At 38.7% G+C, this 12,875-nt stretch overlaps 1 protein-coding gene across 7 annotated transcripts in view; it reads left to right on the top strand.

Annotated features, from left to right (window-relative positions):
• PCDH15 (protocadherin related 15) overlaps positions 1-12,875 on the top strand; it is a gene marked incomplete at both ends in the record, with an annotated part of 708,164 nt that overhangs the window by 390,526 nt on the left and 304,763 nt on the right. For all 7 annotated transcript variants that reach the window (XM_082854334.1, XM_082854333.1, XM_082854332.1 and 4 more), the window contains one exon: positions 7,162-7,274. In XM_082854334.1, coding sequence (XP_082710460.1) covers positions 7,162-7,274 — 113 coding nt within the window. The remainder of the gene's footprint in view (positions 1-7,161; positions 7,275-12,875) is intronic.

Below are 12,875 nucleotides of genomic sequence, written 5' to 3'. Positions count from 1 at the left end.
TTGTCATATATGGTCTTTATTATGTTGAGGAAAGTTCCCTCTATGCCTACTTTCTGCAGAGCTTTTATCATAGATGGGTGTTGAATTTTGTCGAAAGCTTTCTCTGCATCTATTGAGATGATCATATGGTTTTTCTCCTTCAATTTGTTAATATGGTGTATCATGTTGATTAATTTGTGTATATTGAAGAATCCTTGCATTCCTGGAATAAACCCCACTTGATCATGGTGTATGATCCGTTTAATGTGCTGTTGGATTCTGTTTGCTAGTATTTTGTTGAGGATTTTTGCATCTATGTTCATCAGTGATATTGGCCTGTAGTTCTCTTTCTTTGTGACATCCTTGTCTGGTTTTGGTATCAGGGTGATGCTGGCCTCATAGAATGAGTTTGGGAGTGTTCCTCCCTCTGCTATATTTTGGAAGGGTTTGAGAAGGATAGGTGTTTGATAGATAGATAAATGTTTGATAGAATTTGAGAGTGAAGCCATCTGGTCCTGGGCTTTTGTTTGTTGGAAGATTTTTAATCACAGTTTCAATTTCAAAGCTTGTGATTGGTCTGTTCATATTTTCTATTTCTTCCTGATTCAGTCTCGGCAGGTTGTGCATTTCTAAGAATTTGACCATTTATTCCAGGTTGTCCATTTTATTGGCATAGAGTTGCTTGTAGTAATCTCTCATGGTCTTTTGTATTTCTGCAGTGTCGGTTGTTACTTCTCCTTTTTCATTTCTAATTCTATTGATTTGAGTCTTCTCCCTTTTTTCTTGATGAGTCTGGCTAATGGTTTATCAATTTTGTTTATCTTCTCAAAGAACCAACTTTTAGTTTTATTGATCTTTGCTATTGTTTCCTTCATTTCTTTTTCATTTATTTCTGATCTGATTTTTCATTTATTTCTGATCTGATTTCTTTCCTTCTGCTAACTTTGAGGTTTTTTTGTTCTTCTTTCTCTAATTGCTTGAGGTGCAAGGGTAGGTTGTTTATTCGAGATGTTTCCTGTTTCTTAAGGTAGGATTGTATTGCTATAAACTTCCCTCTTAGAACTGCTTTTGCTGCATCCCATAGATTTTGGGTCGTCGTGTCTCCATTGTCATTTGTTTCTAGGTATTTTTAAATTTCCTCTTTGATTTCTTCAGTGATCACTTCGTTATTAAGTAGTGTATTGTTTAGCCTCCATGTGTTTGTATTTTTTACAGATCTTTTCCTGTAATTGATATCTAGTCTCGTAGCATTGTGGTTGGAAAAGATACTTGATACAATTTCAATTTTCTTAAATTTGCCAAGGCTTGATTTGTGACCCAAGATATGATCTATCCTGGAGAATGTTCCATGAGCACTTGAGAAAAATGTGTATTCTGTTGTTTTTGGATGGAGTGTCCTATAAATATCAATTAAGTCCGTCTTGTTTAATGTATCATTTAAAGCTTGTGTTTCCTTATTTATTTTCATTTTGGATGATCTGTCCATTGGTGAAAGTGGGGTGTTAAAGTCCCCTACTGTGAGTGTGTTACGATTTCCCCTTTTATGGCTGTTAGTATTTGCCTTATATATTGAGGTGCTCCTCTGTTGGTTGCATAAATATTTATAATTGTTACATCTTCTTCTTGGATCGATCCCTTGATCATTATGTAGTGTCCTTCTTTGTCTCTTCTAATATTCTTTATTTTAAAACCTATTTTGTCTGATATGAGAATTGCTACTCCAGGTTTTTTTTTGTTTCAATTTGCATGAAATATCTTTTTCCATCCCCTTACTTTCAGTCTGTATGTGTCTCTAGGTCTGAAGTGGGTCTCTTGTAGACAGCAAATATATGGGTCTTGTTTTTGTATCCATTCAGCCAATCTATGTCTTTTGGTGGGAGCATTTAGTCCATTTACATTTAAGGTAATGTGTATATGTAATATGTATGTTCCTATTCTCATTTTCTTAATTTTTTTGGGTTTGTTATTGTAGGTCTTTTCCTTCTCTTGTGTTTCTTGCCTAGAGAAGTTCCTTTAGCATTTGTTGTAGAGCTGGTTTGGTGGTGTGAACTCTCTCAGCTTTTGCTTGTCTGTAAAGGTTTTAATTTCTCCATCAAATCTGAATGAAATCTTTGCTGGGTAGAGTAATCTTGGTTGCAGGTTTTTCTCCTTCATCACTTTAAATATTTCCTGCCAGTCCCTTCTGGCTTACAGAGTTTCTGCTGATAGATCAGCTGTTAACTGTATGGGGATTCCCTTATGTGTTATTTGTTGTTTTTCCTTTGCTGCTTTTAATATGTTTTCTTTGTATTGAATTTTTGACAGTTTGATTAATATGTGTCTTGGCATATTTCTCCTTGGATTTATCCTGTGTGGGACTCTCTGTGCTTCCTGGACTTGATTAACTATTTCCTTTCCCATATTAGGGAAGTTTTCAACTATAATCTCTTCAAATATTTTCTCAGTCCCTTTCTTTTTCTCTTCTCCTTCTTGAACCCCTATAATTCGAATATTGGTGCATTTAATGTTGTCCCAGAGGTCTCTGAGACTGTCCTCAGTTCTTTTCACTCTTTTTTCTTTATTCTGCTCTGCAGTAATTATTTCCACTATTTTATCTTCCAGGTCACTATTCCGTTCTTCTGCCTCAGTTATTCTGCTATTGATCCCATCTAGAGTACTTTTAATTTCATTTATTGTGTTGTTCATCGTTGCTTGTTTCATCTTTATTTCTTCTAGGTCCTTGTTAACTGTTTCTTGCATTTTGTCCATTCTATTTCCAAGATTTCGGATCATCCTTACTATCATTATTCTGAATTCTTTTTCAGGTAGACTGCCTATTTCCTCTTCATTTGTTAGGTCTGGTTCATTTTTATCTTGCTCCTTTATCTGCTGTGTGTTTTTCTGTCTTCTCATTTTGCTTATCTTACTGTGTTTGGCGTCTCCTTTTTGCAGACTGCAGGTTTGTAGTTCCCGTTGTTTTTGGTGTCTGTCCCCAGTGGCTAAGGTTGGTTCAGTGGGTTGTGTAGGCTTCCTGGTGGAGGGGACTAGTGCCTGTGTTGTGGTGGATGAGGCTGGATCTTGTCTTTCTGGTGGGCAGGTCCACGTCTGGTGGTGTGTTTTGGGGTGTCTGTGGACTTATTATGATTTTAGGCAGCCTCTCTGCTAATGGGTGAGGTTGTGTTCCTGTCTTGCTAGTTGTTTGGCATAGGATGTCCAGCACTGTAGCTTGCTGGTCGTTGAGTGAAGCTGGGTGCTGGTGTTGAGATGGAGATCTTTGGGAGATTTTTGCCGTTTGATATTATGTGGAGCTGGGAGGTCTCTTGTGGACCAGTGTCTTGAAGTTGGCTCTCCCACCTCAGAGGCAGAGCCCTGACTCCTGGCTGGAGCACCAAGAGCCTTTCATCCACACGGCTCAGAATAAAAGGGAGAAAAAGTAGAAAGAAAGAATTAGTAGAAGTAGAAAGAAAGAAAGGAGCGAGGGAGGGAGGAAGGAAGGAGGGAAGGAAGGAAAAAAGATAAAGTAAGATAACATATAATAAAGTTATTAAAATAAAAATATAATTATTAAGAGAAAAAAACGGACAGATAGAACCCTAGGACAAATGGTGGAAGCAAGACTGTACAGACAAGATCTCACACAGAAGCATACACATAAACATTCACAAAAAGAGGAAAAGGGAAAAAAATCATAGATCTTGCTCCTAAAGTCCACTTCCTTAATTTGGGATGATTGGTTGTCTATTCAGGTATTCCACAGATGCAGGGTATATCAAGTTGATTGTGGAGCTTTAACCCGCTGCTCCTGAGGCTTCTGGGAGAGATTTCCCTTTCTCTTCTTTGCCCTCACAGCTCCCAGGGGCTCAGCTTTGGATTTGGCCCCGCCTGTGCGTGTAGGTCGCCGTAAGGCGTCTGTTCTTTGCTCAGAGAGGATGCTCACACAGGGCGGGGTTAAAAAGGAGCTGCTGATTCGGTGGCTCTGGCTCACTCAGGCGTGGGGGGGGAGGGGCACGGAGTGCGGGGCGGGCCTGCGGCGGCAGAGACCGGCGTGACGTTGGGCCAGCCTGAGGTGCGCCGTGCGTTCTCTTGGAGGAGTTGACCCTGGCTCCCGGGACCCTGGCAGTGGCGGGCCGCACAGGCTCCCCAGAAGCGGGGTGTGGAGAGTGACCTGTGCTCGCACATAGGCTTCTTGGTGGCGGCGGCAGCAGCCTTAGCGTCTCATGCCTGTCTCTGGGGTCCGCGCTTTTAGCCGCGGCTCGCTCCCGTCTCTGGAGCTCCTTTAAGCAGCGCTCTTAATCCCCTCTCCTCGCGCACCAGGAAACAAAGAGGTAAGAAAAAGTCTCTTGCCTCTTTGGCAGGTCCAGACTTTTCCCCGGACTCCCTCCCGGCTAGCCGTGGTGCACTAACCCCCTGCAGGCAGTGTTCACGCTGCCAACCCCGGTCCTCTCCCTGCGCTCTGACCGAAGCCCGAGCCTCTGCTCACAGCCCCGCCCGCTGTGGCGGGGGAGCAGACAAGCCTCTCGAGCTGGTGAGTGCCGGTCGGCCCTGATCCTCTGTGCGGGAATCTCCCCGCTTTGCCCCCCGCACCCCTGTTGCTGCGCTCTCCTCCGCGGCTCCGAAGCTTTTCCCCTCCGCCACCCGCAGTCTCCGCCCGCGAAGGGGCTTCCTAGTGTGTGGAAAACTCTTTCACGGCTCCCTCCCACTGGTGCAGGTCTCGTCCCTATCCTTTTGTCTCTGTTTATTCTTTTTTCTTTTTCCCTACCCAGGTACGTGGGGGGTTTCTTGCCTTTTAGGAGGTCTGAGGTCTTCTGCCAGCGTTCAGTAGGTGTTCTCTAGGAGTTGTTTCACGGGTAGATGTATTTCTGGTGTATCTGTGGGGAGGAAGGTGATCTCCGCGTCTTACTCTTCCGCCATCTTAACCTGTTCCTCTTCCGCCAGCTTAACCTGTTCCAAGAGGTTTGGTATTGTTTCCTCAATCCTACTTTGGGGATCACCACAGTAAACAATAAGTAAAAATTGTATCTAGCTAACTGGGAGAGTAAAGTGGCATTTATTTCAAGTAAAGTTCATTTCAATGATTATAAGTAAATGGGATGTTAGAAGATTTAGGAGGCTATCACAGTGGTAGAAGAATGAAATGACAAGACTCTGAATGAGCAAACACTGTGTAAGTGAAAACCATGGGGAGAATGACAGACAAGGAAGAATCATTTGGAAAATATATGCAGAGTTGTATTAGAGGAATAAGGCGATTTGAACCAGTATAGTGAGAAAAATGGTGGGATCATTAGCAAAAATTCAGTTCATGGATTTTGGCATCCACCTTGTACCATTGCTAACTGAGCAAGAGAGAAATAGAATCTCAGTGTGGTTTTGAGTTTTTCTTCTTATGTATAAAGGTGAATATCTTTGTGTGCGGTCAAGAGTCATCTGTCTTTCTCTTTCTGTGAACCAGCTGTTCATTCTCTATCCCAAAACTTTTTAAAAAATATATTGCTGATCTTTTACTTTTCTAATTTGAAAATGTACGTATGTTAGGGATATGAGCCTTTGTCTCTGACGTAAATACAAATATTTCCCTAGTTTGTCACCTGCGGTTTTACTTTGTTTATTGTGTTTTGCCATGCAATTTGTAATGCCATTAAATTTATCACTCTTTTTCCTTATTAATTCTTTGTTTTGAGCCATAGGTAGGAAAGTTATGCCCACTCTCACATTAGAATAGAATTCATCCATGTTTTCATCTATTACTAGCTCTTGTGTTGTTTTATTGCATATTGTGCATGAATATCTTATCCATTTGGGGTTTACTCTAGTATATTGTATGAAGAATAGACACAATTTTATCATTTTCTGTCTCTCCTATTAGGTTAATGCTCCTATTCAAAAATCCATTTTCCGTTATTATTTTGAGATGACTCCTTTATCATAAGCTCAATTTTCAAATGCAATTTTGACTATATCTGGATTTTTTTTTTTTTTTTTTTTTTTGCGGTACGCGTGCCTCTCACTGTTGTGGCCTCTCCTGTTGCGGAGCATAGACTCCGGTCGCACAGGCTCAGCGGCCATGGCTCACGGGCCTAACCGCTCTCCGGCATGTATGATCTTCCCGGACCGGGGCACGAACCCGTGTCCCCTGCATCGGCAGGCGGACTCTCAACCACTGTGCCACCAGGGAAGCCCTAATTTCTGGATTTTAAAGTCTGTTTTACTGGCATACATTTTCTCCCCTCACATAATGCCCAGGAAAATTTTCTTTCGTGTCTCATAGTTGAAGCAAAATAGTATAGCAATTAACGCATTTTTGGGTATTTTTGGCGTCTGTCAACCTAGATTTGAATGCAAGTTCTGTCTGACATTGTCTCTTTGACTTTGGACAAATTACTTAATATTGCAAATCTCCTAAGTTCTCCTGTGTAAAATGGGAATGATTTACAGAGTTATCAATGATTACTTATATAAAGCATTTAGTACAGTGTAGGATTCAATAATTGGCAGCCGTATTATTTTATTCTTATCATTATTGTTATGCTAAATGCATATATTCCACAGTTATATGATTTGACTTCCACTTTATCTTCACTTTGGAAAAAAGAATATTGTAGTATACAAAGGAAAATGATACAATTCAAGGAAATTTCAACTCACTAAAATGGCTGCATTTAAGAAATATCCTCTCTAGACACTGAGTAATTCAAAATATTTTATTTATTTCATATGATTGATTTATTTAGCTGAATACTTATCTTAAGAAAAAATACTTGCCCAACTAGAACAGAATATTCTTATTTTAATTTCCAAGCAATTTGGTACAAATTACTAGTCATTGTCACAAGATATGGTGAAAGACGATACAGATTATAATTAAGATTTATGTACCACTAAAATACAATTTTATAATTCAAAATTTGTTCTCAATACACTTTATATCTCTTTTATGTGATGAAGTTTCAAATTAATTAAAGTACTCACTTAATAAAAGATATTTGGAAAATCATCCAAACAGGTATTTTCACCCTCTTACTCATAAACTAATGAATGATATACCACATATGCATCTGCTTTCCCTAGACTGTATAAGTTTGAAACTTAATTTACTAATAAAATTATGATTTTGTTCCTCAGTTAATGAAGGGAAATAGATATAGCAAATACACATATTACTTATTGTTCTCAATTAAGTGCTGAAATATCAATGTCTTTCAGGGACTCCTGAGGATTACCCACGATTTTTTCATATGCATCCAAGGACTGCAGAACTTAGTCTCCTGGAGCCAGTAAATAGAGACTTTCACCAGAAGTTTGATTTGGTTATTAAGGTAAATTTAACTAATTGCTTAACGTTCTTGGGTTTATAAATATAGCTAATGTTCTAATGTTCTTGTGTTTATCAGCGAGTCCTCTAGAGGCTACTGTAGGGACTTTTAAGCTATAAAAATTAAAATTAATTTGAATTGCAATTAGCCAATTTTTCTTTAAAAAGGTGAAGTGCAACAGTTCTAACACATTATCTGTGTTGCTTTTCTTTAACATAACTTTTTATATTACAGTGCTATTCAAATACTGATACTTTTATATGTAATAAATGCCTTGGTCAAATGTATGTAATTCTACATACTATAATTTATTACATCTTCTAACATTTAGTTTAGATTTTGTTTCCTGTTTGTTTGTTTTTTACCAAGTGGATTTAATTTTTGACCACAAAAGCTTAACCAGTGAATGTATTTAAAAAGTGCCTGGGGCTTCCCTGGTGGCGCAGTGGTTGGGAGTCCGCCTGCCGATGCAGGGGACACGGGTTTGTGCCCCGGTCCGGGAGGATCCCACATGCTGTGGAGCAGCTGGGCCTGTGAGCCATGGGCGCTGAGCCTGCGCGTCCGGAGCCTGTGCTCCGCAACGGGAGAGGCCACAGCAGTGAGAGGCCCGCGTACCGCAAAATAAAAAAAAAAGTGCCTGGATTTATATATATTTTTATTTTAATAATGTATTATGTTTTTAAATGTTATTGCTTTTTCAAAACTAAAATGAAAAGATCTTGCTTGTCCAGAAATTATTTTAGTATATGTTTCATTATTTATTTTGAAAAATGATCTTCAACCACAAAATTTTTCAAAGCTAAGGGAATCCATTTGGCATTACAATTTTGATTTAATAATATATAATATATTGTAATAAAATCATTACAAAGGTATTGTGGAAACCCAGATGATCTATCCGTTAATTCTTAGAGACTTTACTGAGAAGGTAAGATTTGAGCTGAGCAGTGAAAGAAGAGTATGAATTTACCAAATAGAGATCGGGGCTAGGAGAAAAGCATTTTAAGTAAAAGAACAGAAATAAGCAAGGACACACAGTATGTCTAGTGTGTATTGTCTGACTTTTTCATATCTAAACATGCAACAAATAGATATAGATATGCAGCCCTATGGCATTTTTTTTTTAATTTAGAAGTGTTAAAAGAAAAGGAAGTAAGGTAAAGAAGCTTACTGAGCATGTACATTGTACAGGGTGTTTTATGTATATTTTATAGCCACAACCTTAGTACTTAGTACTATGTTTATGGGTACAAATGTCAAAACTAAAGTTCAGATAGGGCAAGTGATTGAATCAGAGTTACATCACTAATAAGCAGCAGAATTGAAATTCAAATTTAAGTTTATCTAAGCTAAAGCCATACTTATTTCACTTCACCAAGCTGCATTTCCTTAGAAATGGTTTTCTGGTTTAATTATCTGTCAGTGCAACTGCAAACAGTAATACATCGATACATTTAATTTTAGCTCAAATTAGGACATATTTTGTTAGCACCGATTATGTTATACACACTAGATTCTGTATTTATTGATCGTTTCTTTGTCCTTGAAGAATGGGTAGTCTAGAAGGGGAAAGATCATGTAAGCTGATAAACCAAATACAACACATCAACTGCTAACAGGAAGGCAATGTAAAAGCTCTAACGAAGCACAGATTAAGAACATTTAAATTAATCTGGGACTCAGGGAAAATTTTCTGGGGATTATCCCAAGCTCAGTGTTGTATTGGATGGCTTTGGCTAATGAATGAAAGCAGGAAATACGTTTGACCATAAGGAAGAACAGAAGCAAAAGCTTGGAGGCATGATGTACCAGGCTACGAGCAGTTAACAGGGAAATGAGGTATAGAGCCAGACCCTGGAGACAGCCTTATGTTCGACTGCAGTTTCCTTGAATTTCATTCAGTAGGGGTTTGGGAGTCATTCAACAAAGAAAGGCTCTTTTTACCATTTATGTAAAATAGTCACGCATGAGATTCATCTTGCATGGTATTTTAATTATCATTGGACTATATAAAACTCCAAAATGTGTTTCCATCGTCTCCTGTGGATCTACCTGGAGCCCTGTGGTGCTACACTCTGTGGGAGTTAAGAAACTTGACAAAGCACTGTTTCCAAACTGCCCCACTTGAAATCTGAAATCAGTTATTTTTCTTTATTATCAAAGTCAGTTGTCCTGGTGTACCCAGGTATAGTGAAACTCAGTCTATCAATTATAGAAACAAAAATCAATTGGGACAAGCCACAGATAATTTTTTTTGTTTTAATAACACTTTATATTATTAATGGAAGTTTTTACTGACATTATTAGATTCAAATTATTGTGTTTTGTGTGCAGTCAAGGGGATAATAAGCAAAGGTATCAATCTGTAAGAATAATAATGTGCCACTTGCTTGAATATTAGCTGAGTATTGTGTCTTTGTATAAGGATCCATTGAAGTGCTACAATCTGGTAGTTCTCCTCTGCAGTAAGTCTTTCAAATTCTTCCCTTTTTCTTATTTTAATAATGCTTCATTTTTCATTGGCCATAATTTTTTTTTATTGGACTTGATCTTAATTTCTGTTTTGGAAGCTAAGGAAAAATAAAATACAATGAAGTATCCTCTTTTAGACTTTGAAGAAGAATTCTGCTTTAAAAAGCTGTATGCACATTTAACAGCTGGTGTCACAAATTAGAAATTTATCATCTTCATTTTATCTATTTCTGCCAGTTATTTACTAAATATACTGACAAATAAAAATGTGAAGGTGAAACTAGGAAGGCAAAATGGAGTAGTTCACCAACTTTAGAATATTAAAGGATTAAAACACATCTAATTAAAAGAGAAAAGGGTATTCTATTTCAAAACACTATTCCAAATTTTACATAATTGCAATCATTTAAGCACACTTTAAAATGAAACACACATTTTGAATAAGAATCATAGCCAGTCCTGGGTTTGCCCAGGACAGTTCATGTTTATGCCTATTGTCCTTGTGTAATTATTTATAACACATCTTTCACCCTCAAAGATGTCCCAGTTTGGATGAAAGTTTATGCAATCACCATAGTTATACAGCAAAAAATAATTATGCAATAGAAATATGAAAGCACATTTTAGATTCTAGATGATGATGAATTAGTTCATGCATGGAGTGTCTCTAACAAAGTCCAGAACATTCATCTTCATTATTAGAAGTGCAGTATTTTTAAAAAAATATTAATAATTTATATATTTATACTCTGGGCATCTAATACAAGCATTAAATGGATAAATTATCAATAATTCACTGTCTTTCAGTTGCTCAAACATAATTTTTTTGTCTAAATCTCACTTTTTTAAAAATTTATTTCTTTTATTTATTTATTTTTGGTTGCATAGGGTCTTCATTGCTGCGTGCGGGCTACTCTTTGTTGCAGTGCGTGTGCTTCTCATCGTGGTGGCTTCTTTTGTTGCGGAGCATGGGCTCTAGGCACACGGGCTTCCGTAGTTGTGGCTTGAGGGCTCAGCAGTTGTGGCTTGCAGGCTCTAGAGCGCAGACTCAGTAGTTGTAGCACATGGGCTTAGTTTCTCCGTGGCATGTGGGATCTTCCTGGACCAGGGCTCGAACCTGTGGCCCCTGCATTGGCAGGTGGATTCTTAACCACTGTACCACCAGGGAAGTACCTGTCTAAATCTCTTTAATTAACAACTAATAGCAAGGGTCACAATGATACCACAAATATCACTGTATCATGGTCCCTCTGATTTTCATGTTGTTGTTCATTGACCTACTTATACTGCCTAGCAGGCTGACCTTTAACATCTTTTCTTTCCACATAATGGGCATAATTAACGCTCAGCTCTCATCAGTCACCCTGCATACTTTTCTCTGCCAGCCATACTCAACCACTTGCACTGCCTTAAACTCACCATGCTCTTTCTAGCCTCCAGGCATTTGCTGTTCTTCCTGAATCATTCCTCCTTTTTTTTTTTTAATCAACAGTCTAATTCACACTGATATTTCATTGATGTTTTGTATGCTAAGACAGACAGTTCCTCTGGAAAGGCATGACCACTGATCGGAAGCCCTTCCTTGCATCCTACTAGTCCCTATGGTGGCTTTGATCATTCTATATAGAATTTGCCTGTTTATTTTCCCCTGACCTTTATAGGAGGGAGGGCAGATTGTAATATATTTCTTCAACATTGTGGCCCAAGCCCATAAGTCTATCCACGTACAATGTATAAAAGTGCTCAAGGGCTTCCCTGGCGGCACAGTGGTTGAGGGTCCGCCTGCTGATGCAGGGGACATGGGTTCGTGCCCCGGTCCGGGAAGATCCCACATGCTGCAGAGCGGCTGGGCCCGTGAGCCATGGCCGCTGAGCCTGCGCATCCAGAGCCTGTGCTCCGCAACTGGAGAGGCCACAACAGTGAGACGCCTGCGTACCGCAAAAAAAAAAAAAAAAAAAGTGCTCAATACATATTTCTTGTAATGGCTTTCTCCCTGGCACAGTAAATATTTTAAGGCTGCTGGATTTGGGTACTGCATCTTCATTGCATTTAAATACATATATTTGAAAGTGCCTGTATTTGATAGAATTTTATCCTGCCTCTGTCAAGAATAAAGGTGCAAGGAACTTGTCGAATAAATTCAATCCCTGGAAAAAAGCCATACCTATATTAAGACAGTTTAAAGCTATTTATGACTGTATTTAAACAAACAAACAAAAAATTCTCCTTCTAAGGAAAATATACATATTTTACACAGACAATGAGCCACAGAATTGAAACTGGTGAGCTTGAATAGTAGAGTTAATTTGCCAGTTCTCCTGGCGAGTTACTTTGCTTTAGTAATTTGAGTCACAGGACAACAGCGTGCAAGAAATGATTGAGGCCTACAAGAACAGTGACTACAGCCCTTGATCCTACACATGAATCTCTAATGCCACAACCCTAGAAAATATTTGGCCTCTATTTGAATAATGGTATCAATTTTACTTTACTGCTTAGGAAGTCGGTGGGTAACTAGGATTCACTATCTTTAAGCCATATGACATTTCCTAGTATTCAATTTGCCAAGTCCTTTCTGAGTGCCTATTAAGTGCCTGATATTTTGCTTGGTGTTGAGGAGACAGAAATGTATGAAAGCTCTGCCTCAAGGAAGAGGTATGGAAAGTATGGAAATTGTACTTTTAGACATATTTCCCTTCCGATTTCTACGTCTGTATTTCCAAGTACTGGCTGAATAACTACTCCTAGTATTTTCCAATTGCATCAAATTAACATAGTAAAGTATATACATCTGCTTGAAACCTCGGCTTCTTTCTTTCAATTAATAATATTACAATCAGCTTGTCACCCAAGCTAGGAGTTCCCAGTTCTTCTGAGATACCAGCTCCTGTATGGCCCTATCCATTCACTTTTCAAGTCCTATCCAGATACATCTGGAATTTCTCTTGAATGTCTCCCCCAACTCTCCATGCCCACTGCAGTTCTCTAGGTTTCATCCTCAAGGCCCGCCATCTCACACAAGTGATCTCTAAGATTTTAGCCTCTTTTTCATGCATCCTGTCCATCTCCCCACATTGCCAATAGATATTGCTAACACAAAAAAATAGATCATGCTGCTCCATATTGCCTTTA

This window comes from Leucopleurus acutus (genome assembly GCF_964270905.1).
Source record: "Leucopleurus acutus genome assembly, chromosome: 14".
NCBI classification, from domain to species: Eukaryota; Metazoa; Chordata; class Mammalia; order Artiodactyla; family Delphinidae; genus Leucopleurus; species Leucopleurus acutus.
Note: the sequence above shows the minus strand (reverse complement) of the source record. Positions and strands in the feature narration are given on the sequence as shown.